The sequence below is a fragment of the Erinaceus europaeus genome, chromosome 11 (genome assembly GCF_950295315.1).
Source record: "Erinaceus europaeus chromosome 11, mEriEur2.1, whole genome shotgun sequence".
Taxonomy (NCBI): domain Eukaryota; kingdom Metazoa; phylum Chordata; class Mammalia; order Eulipotyphla; family Erinaceidae; genus Erinaceus; species Erinaceus europaeus.
Window position 1 is genome coordinate 12,442,020 of NC_080172.1, and position 14,086 is coordinate 12,456,105.

Below are 14,086 nucleotides of genomic sequence, written 5' to 3' on the forward strand. Positions count from 1 at the left end.
ATTGTTTACAACCATGTGGTACACATGCGGTCCTGGTCCTGACAAGACGGTTCACTTCACACAGAAAGCGGACATGCATCATAGGAAGGTTATGCTCCCAGTGTGGAGGGATTTTAACGGATATCCCATTTTCTAAGCTCCTACCAGGCAGCAAGCAATCAGCCCAAATGTCTACTGTCAGCTACTGGACAGACAGCATGAAAGAGTCCACCAAACAAAAACATCCAGAGCTCGTTAATTATAAAGGATCTGTATTCCATCACTACAACTTGACCACAAGTCTGAGCTGGGGCAGCAATGGACTGCCACACCCACCCACTTCTAGTGAGTGGGCCTTTAGCAATAGGTAAAACACTCCCATCAACCTCTTCTGCTCTCCCATTTCCTTCAACTCCTGTGACCCCTTTTGGGGAGTCTGGCATAAGCAGGTTCATCACTTCCTGGGAGAGTTTCTCATCTTTTCTATTTCAGATATATACACCTCGCTCAAACTTCTGATTCTTTACTAGAAGACATCATGTAGAAGGACCGGGTTCAAGCCCCTAATCCCCACCTGCAGGGGGTATGCTTTAAAAGCGGTGAAGCAGGTCTGCAGGTATTTTTCTCTCTCCCTCTCTATCTCCCACATCTTTTTTGATTTCTCTGTCCTGTCAAATAAAATAGAAAGGGGGGGGGGAAAGGCTGCCAAGAACAACAGATTGGTAGTGCTGGCACTAAGTCTCAGTGACAACCCATGTGGCAAAAATAAAAAATAAAACAATATCACAGTATCTACTTCATTGCCCACCTTCTATGTGATTGTCAAGAATTTCAATCACTAATTAGCTAGTTCTCTTGACTTACCTTTTGAAAAAGAGGAACAAATAGAGCATGAGGGATGGTGGAAGAGAGAGGGATAAAAATTACTCAGTAGAGGTGTTTCCATTTTTCAATTTAATTTTTTATCACGGCACTGCCCAAATCTGGCTTACTTTTTATACAGTATTTTACTTTATGTTCATGAGATATACAGAAAAATCCAGAGGGACCAGAGCACTGCTCAGATCTGCTTTGTGATGATGCTGGGGATAGAATGCAGGACCATGGAGCCTCATGCATGAAAGTCTCTTGCATAACCATTATGCTATGTCCCTTACCCATATTATTGTTTTTAAAAACATCTTCAAAACCTTTCTCAACCACAGATTTACTGAAAATATTTTCATGCTTAAATTCTACCAATTAGGTTAAAGCTTACATCATTTTCATAGTCAACTAACACCACAAGATAGATTTTAAATCTTTTTTTTTTCAGTATGTCCTATCAGCTGAACTTACTATCCTAGTGATATAATCTTCATACAGTGAATGTCGTTACACAGAACTTTTTATGACAGACAAGGCCACAAAGTATATTAGCAAGTATATAAGAAGTTGGTCTGAGATTGTAGACTTAAAAGATAATGTTTTTTTAGTCAGGGAAAGTTTGTGGAGAATGAGTCTCAATCTAGTCTTGTAATAAGTGATGGTATCACAGAATCTTCAAGGTCATCGCATACAATGTCTCACAAACATATATAAAAATAGAAGAGTAAGCTATTTAATAGCAGAAACCATATCCTAGTCACAGTTAGTAAATGCTACAGGTATTAATCAGCATTTCAGAAAGACTGATTTGAAAGATACATATAATAGAATGTGAGCTGGGAAAAGCAACATCTCACCAATTTTTTTCCTCTTATTCCAAAATTACGAAGCATAATGAAAACTGTTGATATGCCCACCACTGAACATGCAAACTATGAAGTAAAACCAAATAAACATCAGCACACTAGACTGACTAGAATTGGAAATGACAATTAGGTTTCTACAATAACCCAGACAGAAAATGTTTGTTTTGCTTTTTAAAAAAATTATCCTTATTTATCTAGTGAGTAGAGACAACCAGAAATCAAGAGGGAAGAGGATGATAGAGAGACAGAGAGACCCCTGCAACACTGTTTCACCACTCACAAAGCTTTCTCCCTGCAGGTGGAGACTGGGGGCTTGGACCCGGGTCCTTGTGCACTGTAATGTGCACTTAACCAAGTGCGCCACCACACGGCCCCTGAAAACTGATTTTACATTGCAGTGGTAGCTCTGGTGCTCAAAACAGAATGATAGCTCACTTGGGGGGGTGGGGCTGGTGGCAGTGCATCTGGGTGAGTACACACACACGTTACCATGTGCATGGACCCAGGGTACCTGCAGGGAGGATGTTTCACACCGTGTATGTCATTACAAAGAACTTTTAATGACACTGTCCTAGTAGATGAAAGGAAGAAAGTAAGGAAAAGAAAGGATGACAGATCTCACGTGGACAGGATACTTGCTTCATTAAGCTCTTACCCAGGTTTGAGTCTACACCCCAGACTCAAAGCTGCCCTGAAGGAAGCCCTGGAGCTGTAGTGTGTTTCTCCTTGTCTCTTTTTATCTGAAAAGTCAGCCTGGGATGGTGAATACCCAGTGATGACCAAGTGGGGGGGAATATATATATATATATATATATATATATATATATATATATATATATATATATATATATATATATATCCCACTCCTCTATTTTTCTATTTCCTTTTTTTTTTTTTTTTTTTTTTTTTTGCCAGCAGGGCTTTACTGAGGCTGTATTCCTGCACTTTTCTACTGCTCTTCAAGGGTTTTTTTTAGAGGCTGAGAGATATAGAGGGAGAAAGAGACAAAGACAAGGACAGACATCACAGCACCATCCCACCACTCTCCTTTCATGGTGCTCTCTGGTGGTCTGGGGCTTGAATCTTGGTCCTTGGGTCCTTGAGCATGGTACAGTATAAATGCTACTGGTTGAGCTATCTCTTGGGCCCCTCCACCTAAAAAATTATATATTTATTAATGACATAAAGTAGAAAGAGACAGTTGACCACTGCATCATTCTGGCACACGCAAATTTGGAATTTCATGACCCGAAGTCCAGCACTTCAGCCACTGTACCCCCTTCCTAGACCACTACATTTTCACATTAATTGGAAATACTTTTTCAAACTCATATGTGGGTGTATAGAAAGAGAACACTAAGTATAGTATATAATAAAAGTTTTCTTCCAACTTTGCAACAGAAGTCAACAAATCTCTAGAGCGTATCTGCTGTTAAGTGACTGTGCTTTTGAAAGAAAAAAAAGTTGTATTTATCTCAATACAGGAATTTACCTAACATTTATGAGAGATAATCTAATGTTTAAATCACACAAGAAAATATTTCAAAGTTATTCCTCATACAAACAAGTGTACATGACAGGTTCTTGAAATATATTTTTAAATGCTATAGAGTCGTATCTTACTAATTTAGCATATTAATATAATTTAGATCTACTTCTGAATTATGACTATATAATTGGCAATTACAGTATATATACCAGGGAACTGTCCATATTAAAATACCAACTATTCAATTCATTACCTAAGCTATTGGGCTATTGGCAAAGTCATGTGATATTCTATACAAAAAAAAATGTGTCACGACATTTCTGACATCCCAATTAAAATATTTAAAATTTACAAATAAACCATCTTCACTGCCCAATTTAGTATCTATGTATATTACATTTATACAAAAGCAGAATTTTAAAATATTGAGTTTAAAGTTAAATTTCATGAACATAGTTCTATAGTTTTAATTCAAAGAATGCATAAATACTTTTAAACCATAAGTAAATATGAATTTCACAATAGGATACAGTTAAGCTGGGCAGAGATGCAGTAAAGCTACAAAGTTCATCAGTTTTGAAGTCTCAAGCACACAACCATATGGGTCATTGACTCACGTAGCCCTAATGGTTTTATTAAGACTGCAAAACAATAACTTGACCAGAGAGATGGTTTCTGTCTGGATTCACTGCCCCAAGGCCCTGATTCTCTTGATAACTGGAACTAGGGAAAGTCATTTATGAAATAGCTCATAAGGACCCAAGAAGGGTGATACACCGGGGCAACTTGGGTTCCACCCTTTCTATATCTATTAACCTAAGGCCATAAAAAGCAAGAAAGTTATTTGCCTTTAGTCTGTAGAAGAATAATCATTTCAGTTTCTGTCAGTAATTGTTTCTGGGTAGGATAGGAAAATTCTTACCAAGGAAAATTAAACAGTGGTCCAAGAAATAAAATATATCAAACACTACCTCTTGGTGATGAAGGTAAAACTTCAACTTAAATACAAACATGCTGTAACTTAAGATTTGAATTTGGAACAGTGTATCAACCTCAGGGGAGTTGAGGTTTTTTTTTTTTTTTTTAATTATTAAAGTCTCCTGCTGATAGACTGAAACAGAAGGCATTGCTTACTGTTATATAGAGAGCATATTAGCATATATATACACTAGGTATTCAGACTACCCTAATGGTTTCAAAAAAGTATCCATTTCCTGAATGAGTTAAGAGGGGAAAACAAAAAGCTTTCTATTTTGTTTCTGTTTATATGTTTTAAATACAGCCAGAAAGGTTCAGATATATTTCCAACCGGTATGAGCTTTTTATCATTTCTACTTTAGAACTCACACTGAACAGACAGGGAAAAACAAAGTAGAATTTGACTGAGTTTGGAGTATTTCACCAAAGTAAAAAATCTGGGTGGGGGGAGAAGGTACATTTTTAGCTTAACTATAGAGGGTGGAGTGGGAACACAGACCTTTGGTGGTGGGAACAGTGTTAATATACACTCTTATTAATTTATAATTTTATAAATCACTATTAAAAGTTAAAACAAACAAAAAAAAGTCAGGAGTCCGCCGGTAGGGAAGCAGTTAAGCGCACGTGGCGAAAAGCACAAGGGCCAGCATCAGCATAAGGATCCCGGTTTGAGGCCCCGGCTCCCCACCTGCAAGGGAGTCACTTCACAGGCTGTGAAGCAGGTCTGCAGGTGTCAAAAAAAAAAAAAAAAAAAAGTCACACAGAGAATTTAAACAAACCAACTCCAAAAATTTATCAATAGGACTATAAGGGTCCAAATAACTAAGATCACAGAACTATCCAGTTACAGACATACACAGAACTCAGACCCTTAATTTCCAACCCTTATGCTGTTTCTACAAACAATTCAGTGTATTTAATAAACATTCACCAAACAATAAACTTACATGTGCCAAGTATCTGACCACTCAAAAACAGAAAGAAACAGCAAAACCTTTATCATCAACGAATAGCAATTCCACTAGGAAAACAAATGGACCATTACGATACAAAATAAAGAGAGGATAAACAGATGATTCTACAAGAACAGAGAAAGAAAAGAACAAAATTATTAGGGGCAAAAAGTTATGAAAGTGCATACTGGAAGGTGAAGCCCAAGTTTAGACTCACTGAAATCAGAAGACATGCTATGAAATATAGTTATGATCAGATCAAAACTTAAAAATCCCTTTACCCACTATTAAAGAATAAAGATAGCCCAGCAGCACTAGGACAACCATCTGGTATGAGGGGAGGCAGCAGAAAATAGTTACAGCCTCTCTTCAATAAATGGTGCTTGGAAAACTGGGTTGAAACATGCAAAAGAATGAAACTGAACCACCTTATCTCACCAGAAACAAAAATCAACTCCAAATGGATCAAGGACATGGATTTTAGACCAGAAACTATCAAATACTTAGAGGAAAACATTGGTGGAACACTCTCCCACCTACACCTCAAGGACATCTTTGATGAATCAAACCCAATTGCAAGGAAGACTAAAGCAGAAACAAACCAATGGGACTACATCAAATTGAAAAGCTTCTGCACAGCCAAAGAAACTATCACACAAACAAAGAGACCCCTCACAGAATGGGAGAAGATCTTCACATGCCATACATCAGACAAGAGACTAATAACCAAAATATACAAAGAACTCAGCAAACGTACCACCAAAAAAGCAAATGACCCCATCCAAAAATGGGCAGAGGATATGAACAGAACATTCACTACAGAAGAGATCCAAAAGGCTAACAAACACATGAAAAATAGCTCCAGGTCGCTGATTGTCAGAGAAATGCAAATAAAAACAACACTGAGATACCATCTCACCCCTGTGAGAATGGCATACATTAAAAAGGACAGCAGCAACAAATGCTGAAGAGACTGTGGGGACAGAGGAACCCTTTTGCATTGCTGGTGGGAATGTAAACTGGTCCAGCCTCTGTGGAGAGCAGTCTGGAGAACTCTCACACCCCTCTCCCAGGGATATACCCCAAGAACTCCATAACACCCAACCAAAAAGAAATGTGTACACCTATGCTCAGAGCAGCACAATTCATAATAGCTAAAACCTGGGAGCAATTCAGGTGCCCAACAACAGATGAGTGGCTGAGAAAGCTGTGGTATATATATGTCTGGCATTCAGAATGTTAACCCTTCACCCTCATTACTCGGGTGAGACCTTTCCTTTCATAGTATTCTCAAATTCCATTCCAGGAAGTTCATTTCCTAACAAAACCCCAAAACCTACATATAGACCAGGTCCCATAAGATAGAGCATATGTTCACATGTATCCATAAATTACAGCAAAATATATACCTGAAAGCAAAAATACACAATAGTCTGTAGTGAGTCAGTATCAAGTTCATAATGAAATAGTGTCTACCTAGACTTAAGATACCCTCCTCACCTACTTCCTATTAAAGTTTTCTCACTCACTCCAAAGCTGACCTCATCAAAGCAAGGACTGCAGAAGTTGAATAAAGGCAAGAGACTGGCATATTTTAATGATGACTCTTTAGTCATAGTCACTATCAGGCTACCCCCATCAGCTGGAGCCCTTTGCGGGGAGTCCTGAGATTCCCAAACAGACATGATGGGACTAGACCTCGCATAAATCCCTCTCTTCATTGTTATCGGTCACTCCTATCAGGAACAACACAATAGACCTCTTTGTGGGTCCCCATAGGACCTTGCCCTCAACTTGGATCAACAATGGTAGAGAATGTTCCATCCTCCGACGAGAGGATGGACAATATACTCTATGCTACACCTGAGGAAGATGGGTCCTGATATTGGGGCAGCTTGGAACATTCCTACTTATGACCACAAAATGTGAGCTCAGATCTACAGGAATGCAGACGTCACATAGGCTCTGAATATGGGCTCCAGATCAGATCAAATTGATGGGGTTTACAGTCAACAATATTTATTTATACACCTTTCCCATATTTGGGAGCTACTCTCTTCCCTGATCCAGCTTTCCAGTCCTTCTGCCAGCCATGACATCACCTCCCCAGACAATAATTAGGACACACCTGGCATATGAGATTTCAGGCTCAGGCAAAAAAAAAAAAAAACACCAAAAAACTAGTATAGCCACAAGCCCTTTGCAATATAACTAAAATATGCCTACTAGCTATCTACAAAATGGAGGACCCAACTCTTCATCTGCACTATTCCAGCGTGTAAGTCCATGATTGCTCAACAATTTGTTTGGCTTTGTATGTTAACTCTCTTTTCAACCACCAGGTTCCAGATGCCAACCAGACTTCCCTGGACAGACAACCCCACCAATGTGGAGCGCTACTTTCCCAGAGCCCTTCCTCACTAGGGAAAGAGAAAGACATGCTGGGAGTATGGATCAACCTGTCAATGCTCATGTTCAGCAGGGAAGCAATTACAGAAGCCAGACCTTCGACCTTCTGCAACCCACAATGACCATGGGTCCATACTCCAAGAAGGTTATAGAGTAGGAAAGCTATCAGGGGAGGTGATGGGATACAGAGTTCTGGTGGTGGGAATTGTGTGGAGTTGTACCCCTCTTATCCTATGGTTTAGTCAATGTTTCCTTTTTATAAATAAATAATAAAATAAAATAATACAATCTCAACAGTAAGTTACTACAGGAGACTATATGATAAAAAAAAAACAACAAGCTATCATAAGAGAGCTGCATTTCCAAGAGCTAATAATTCTACCTTTCTTCCATGAACCAGCTTAGATGATAGATTTTTTTTTTTTTTTTTTTTTACTAGAGCACAGCTCAGCTCTAGTTTATGGTAGTATGGGAGATTGAGTCTAGGACTTTGGGGCCTCAGGCATAAGAGTCTCTTGGCTATTCTTTTAGCATATAGTCTATGAACTATCCATTTTCACAGTAATTTTAAAGCAAGAAAAAGGCGAGTGAATATTCAATATATCTAGTCTACCTCATAATACTATTGTCATTTGCTCACGATAGAACTTCTTTACATACATAGGCATCTACTGAGTTTTCACCTACATGAGATGAGATATAAAGACTAAATGAATTCATAAAAAATAAATAAGATGGCACAAGACTTATTTTACATTCAGAAGCAGTTTTTAAGACCAATAGTGAGATATATGGCCAAAGATCTGGACAAATACTCCAAGTATTACCTATTAATAAATAGAGGGCAGGAACCCAATAGAGTCAAACCTAAGGAAGCCAAAAGGACATGGTATAAGTTAAACTAAACTTTACTTAATTAGATACAGGTACTAAGTCTGGAGGAAAAAGAAAAGGTATTAAAATGACTGATTGATTTACACAACAGAAAGTACCAGAGCATCACTCTGGCATATACAATGCTGGAGTTCATACCCAGTACCTCAAGCATGAAAGTCTGGCATTCTACCCAGTGGCATTGCCAGGTCACTGAAAAAAGTCTTGAATGAAAGTGCAAATCCATAGTTCTAAGAATGAGAGTATGTTTTTTTAATCCCCACAAGGTCCTAAGTGTCTCTGTTATTGTTTTTGGTTTTTGTTTTTCCTGCCACAAGAGTTACTGCTGGGGCTCAGAGCTGCCACTATGAATCCACAGCTCCCAGTGGCTTTCTTTTTTAAAATATTTATTTATTTATTTATTCCCTTTTTGTTGCCCTTGTTGTTTTTGTTTTATTGTTGTAGTTATCATTGATGTCGTTGTTGTTGGATAGGACAGAGAGAAATGGGGAGAGGGGAGACAGAGAGGGGAGGAGAAAGACTGACACCTGCAGACCTGCTTCACATCTTGTGAAGCGCAGGGAGCTGGGGGCTTGAACCAGGATCCTTATGCCAGTACTTGCACTTTGCGTCACGTCCGCTTAACCTGCTGTACTACTGCCAGACTACCTTTTTTTTTGTATTTTTTACCAGTGCACTGTTCGGCTCTGGTTTATGGCGGTACAGGGGATTGAACCTGGGACTAAGGAGCCTCAGGCATGAGAGTCTCTTTGCATAACCATTATACTATCTACCTGCCCCATTTTTTTTCTTCTTTCTAATTTGTGTTGGATATGACAGAAAGAAAATTGAGAGGGAAGTGGGAAGGAGAGAGGGAGAAAGAAAGGTAGAAACCTGCAGACTTGCTTCAATGCTCATGAAGCATGGCCCCTTCACAGGTGGGGAGCAGGGCCTCAAACTGGGGTCTTTGTGCATGCTAACATGTGTGCGTAACTGGGTGCCCCACTGCCAGGCCCCTTATTATTTTAATTTTTAACCAGAACATTGCACAGCACTGGCTTGAACTGGTGCTGGTGGCTGAACCTGAGACCTTATCTTACGTAGGAGAAAATGGAAACTTTTAGCTCTCAAGAGTTTACCAAATTCACAGAATAGTAGATGAAGTGTGTTCTTTCTAAGTTCAAGTCTAGCACTGTTTTCATTATGTCACCTGGCAAAAAAGCAGTGCAGGAGTTCTCAGTTCAATCACACTGAATCCTAAATACAGTCAACCTATATTCTTGTTCAATGGCTAAGCCAAGTGCAAGATTCCAAGTACTGGTTACACCTGCATATAGTCATTATCAAATTTCAAGCTGGGAAAACCAAAGCTCAGCTATCAGAGTACAATTCATTCTCTTAACTCACCTTCTCTTGACAGAAACAGCATGTGTTACATTGCTTAAAACAAACTTCTCCTGGGAGGACAGAGAGGCCCAGGAATCACAGAATATTGGGAACAAGTTTGCAGTCAGCTGCTGTACAGTTAAGAATTTACTTAGTTATTATTGAATAGGTAAAAGAGAAAGCTAGAGCCAGAACAAGGGAAGGAACTAGAGTATCACTCACGCACATGAATGCCAAAATAGGACTCAAGGCCTCATGTCTACAAGTTCCTTGCTCTCAGCTCTGTGCCCTCTCCCAGGTTACAAGTTAATTTTTAAAATCATTGCTTAGCTTCAACTACCCCGACCAAAAAATCAACATACAGTGCCCAAGAGTTAGGACTTGCAGAGCAGGAACCACATTCTTCTCAAATGTCTTTTGTTTCACTTTCAGATATGTCTAAGTCATTCAAAAAGTCAATCATCATACGTAATTAAACCTAAGATGTGCAACTTTGACCCTAGAAAGGCACGGCAAACTTAAGCAGCACCAGGGACTGAACCCTGAGTCTAGTTCATACACATGCAAGAATATCATCAAACAGGCTTTCCAGACTAATTTTTTACTCTTCACTTTTTAGAGAAAAGAGAAGACAGAGACACAACCACAAAACTTCTATTCGTGATGCTCCTTATGTAGTGCCAGGCCGCAAGCCCAGGGCCTCACACAGTTTAACATGTATTCTACTATGCAGGCAATTTCTTGGCTCAAGGATTTAAAATCTTAAAAAGAAGGAAACAGGCAATAATAAATTTTACTGAACCAGTGATTGGGATTTCAGGAATGGCTAAATCTCCTGTCGCCACTTTGGTGCCTCAGGCATGAAAGTTATTTTGCATAACCAGTATGCTATCTTTGTAAACTCACACAGCAGTTTACAGGAAAATAGTAATAATAAAGTGCCCATCCAAGATCGGCTGAAAACGGTGAAGTCACCATTTTTGGAGTAGCATTCCATTGTGTATATATACCACAACTTGCTCAGCCACTCATCTGTTGTTGATGGATGGACCTTGAAAAAATCATGTTGAGTGAAGTAAGTCAGAAACAGAAGGATGACTATGGGATGATCTCACTCTCAGGCCGAAGTTGAAAAACAAGATTAGAAAAGAAAACACAAGTAGAAACTGAAATGGAATTGGTGTATTGCACCAAAGTAAAAGACTCTGGGGTGTGTGAGTGGGTGGGTGGGGAGAATACAGGTCCATGAAAGATGATGAATGACATAATGGGTGTTGTATTGTTAAATGGGAATCTGGGGAATGTTATGCATATACAAACTATTGTATTTACTGTTGAATGTAAAACATTAATTCCCCAATAAAGAAATAAATTATTTAAAATAATAATAATAAAGTGCCCTTAGTACTTAAGACTACTGAATGCCCTCCTTTATTTACCTATGACAGACAAGTCTAGATTCAAGGGCCGGGTGTGTTGCATTTGGTTAAATGTATGTATCACTATGCACAAGGGCTCAGGTTCAAGCCCCTGATCCCCACCTGCAGGGGGGAAGCTTCACAAGTGGTGAAGCAGGGCTGCAGGTGTCTCTTTCCCTCTCTATCCTCCCCTCCCCTCGCGATTTCTCTGTTCCATCAGATCAAATACACAAAAATGAAGTTTTTCTTAAAGTCCAGATTCAGAGACTGCACCTTCCCACTGCTTCATCAGTGACAAGCTGAGTGTCCCCACAGACCAACCCGTACAAAATATTTGCTATCCAAAGCCAAGCGACGATCCTCTTCCCCCCGGGTCCCTGAATTTTAGCCTTCCTTCAGATCACTCTCTTTTTACCTACAGTCAGTCCAATCCTAGAAGCCTTTCATTTCAATTCTCCACGGCCCGTTCTTCCTCACCTTTTAAACTCCCTAGAGCAGCAAATCCGTTTTCTTTTCATCTTACCTTTTGAGATTCCTGCAGACCTGAATGCACAGCACATGCTTCCTATTGCAAGCTCAGACACCATCCCTTTCCCCCAGAGTCTCTTCCTTACCAAGTTTGAAAGGCAGCTCGGTTTGCCATTCAAGTGACAGGTGTTGATTTCACTGTCAGAAAGGAAAGACACCGAGAGAGGCCACTACTCTGCAGTGACTGAACGGCAGCTGGGAGGGAGGAGTTGATGGCAAGGTCAACTAGGACCCCAGGAAAACGAGTAATGAGGCTGATGGACAGACACCTCTGGATTCCTGGACAGAAAGAGCAGCCGGGGCAGGACAGACGGTGTTTCCCCAAACGTCCCCGAGCTCTGCCGCTTCGGGGTGGGGGTGACGGGGAGGCTGCCCAGCATCTAACCCAATGCTCCCGCTCCCCCGTCACCGGGCACCTTCCCCGGACCGACCTCCCGGCCCTCTTCCTCCCCACGCTGCTGCTCCAGTCCCCACAGAACTCACCATGACGCCAAGGCCAGGTCGCAGACCAGACGTCCTGGAGTGGCCAGGGACCTCTCCGGACCTCCCGTCTTGACCTCGCCGTCCGCAACCACTCGAAAGCGCGACGGAGAGGGGTCTTCCGGCCCCGCCGGAAGTTCTGCCTGCGCGGGACAGGAAGTCCCTCCCCTGCTCCCGAAGCCCAGCGACCCCACGCCACGCAGAAGTGAGGCGACGCAGGACGTGCTCTCTAGCCACTTCCGTGGGTGCTAGGCGAGGGGCTGCGGGCGGCGCTGACCTTGAGCGCGAGCCTGAGGGGCGCAGGCGCAGGCGCAGGGCAGGTAGGTGGGCGGGGCCAGCGCCTGGGCCGCGCCCGTGTGAAAGCGGAGGTGGGTTTGGCCGCTGGCGGCAGAAGCTCGTCCTCGCTCCCGGAGGTGGAGGAAGCGCAGGTGGTGGGTTGGGAACCGTCCTTCTGAGTTCTGGAGGCTTCTCCAGCGCTTCCTCCCCTCCCTCGGGGGCAGTGGGACTCGGCTCGTGAGGAGTTTCTTCATCACTGTTCGCAGATGTCAGTGGAAAGCAGAAGGACATCATCTTCCAAGAGACGAGACACCAGAAAGACCATTATTCCGCCCAGGGGCTCTGCTCTATTCCAATACGGACGACTTTTTTTTTTTTTGTGGGGTTCCCCCCCCCCCTTTCGTTTTAAATAGTTACGTATCTAGATTGTTAAATCCCCCCAACTTAGTCTCTAACACCCTTTGTTTTGTTTCCAAACTCTGTACCCGTCACCTGTTTCTGCCTGTTCCTCCCCCACCACCACACTAAGTTGTAGTAACTTGTCTTAAAGAACCTACAGTTGCTTGCGCGGGAATGCGTGGCCCAAGTGGAAGATAACTAGAAGGGAGATGAGGAAATGGACTCTGCATACCTGCTAGACATCGCCTCCAAGGAGACCAGACTTGAACATAAATCAAGGGCACATTTAGCCCAGAAATTGATCTCATGATTTGCTCAACTCGTGACTATCTCTGCAATTTCATCTGTGGGTTCTCCTTTTGCTAGTTCACAGAGTTTTGGCAGAACCGGCATTGAGGAAACTGGGATGCTTCAGACGTTATGGAGGTCTAGCAGTCAGAGATTCCCATCATTTTTTTTTTTTAACCAGAGCACTGATCAGCTTTGGTTTATGGCGGTGCCAGAGATGGAACCTAGGAATTTGGAGCTTCAGGCTTGCCAGTTCCTTTTGCATAACCATTTTTGCTATCTCCCTCACCCTAGATATTAATCTTAACCCTCCTCACAAAGTACATGAAGACTGTGATATCAACGCCTTCCATGCCTACAGAAATCCTGACAGAGATCTGCATCATTCACAAGAAAGATGACAGTGCAGTTGTTTTGTGTTAGGAAGGGGGCTAGGGACTGTTTGCATTATTTCAATTATTTGTGGGGGTAGGAATAGCGTTGACAGTGAGGCTAGTCCTGAGCACGAAGATGAGGAAATGCTAAGAGGATGGAGTGGGGCAAGGAATTCCATTTTGTGAACCAGATGCTGCTGAGGTTGAAACCTGAACTTCCCTGAGGGTTCCATCCACTCTGTGGTATCTAGCCCCAGGGCATCAGCGGATGGTACCTGTGGTAAAGGAATCTGAGTCTCTGGTGTATGTGTAGGAAACAGCTGCCACCCTTGAGGAAGAAAAGATGGAGAGGGAAGTGGCTATCAATCTGTCAGTGCCAACGCATCCTGTGAAGTCTTTTTTCATTCATTCCTGACACTGGGTTTTACATCCATCCTAAATCTAGCAGTCTCATTGAGGTTCACAAAGCATCTCTTCCTGTCTGGCAGAAAGAATGGTATTATTATCAGGGTGGAATCCATAG

The 14,086-nt window shown here is 41.7% G+C and overlaps 1 protein-coding gene across 4 annotated transcripts in view; it reads right to left on the reverse strand.

Annotated features, from left to right (window-relative positions):
• Nucleotides 1-12,388, reverse strand: part of TMEM161B (transmembrane protein 161B) — a 56,686-nt gene extending 44,298 nt beyond the window's left edge. For 3 of the 4 annotated variants that reach the window (XM_016186354.2, XM_060201143.1, XM_007518976.3), the window contains exon 1: nt 12,230-12,388. In XM_016186354.2, coding sequence (XP_016041840.1) covers nt 12,230-12,232 — 3 coding nt within the window. In that variant the 5' untranslated portion in view covers nt 12,233-12,388. The remainder of the gene's footprint in view (nt 1-12,229) is intronic. The other variant, XM_060201144.1, reaches the window with a different exon arrangement.
• Nucleotides 12,389-14,086: the final 1,698 nt, after the last annotated feature.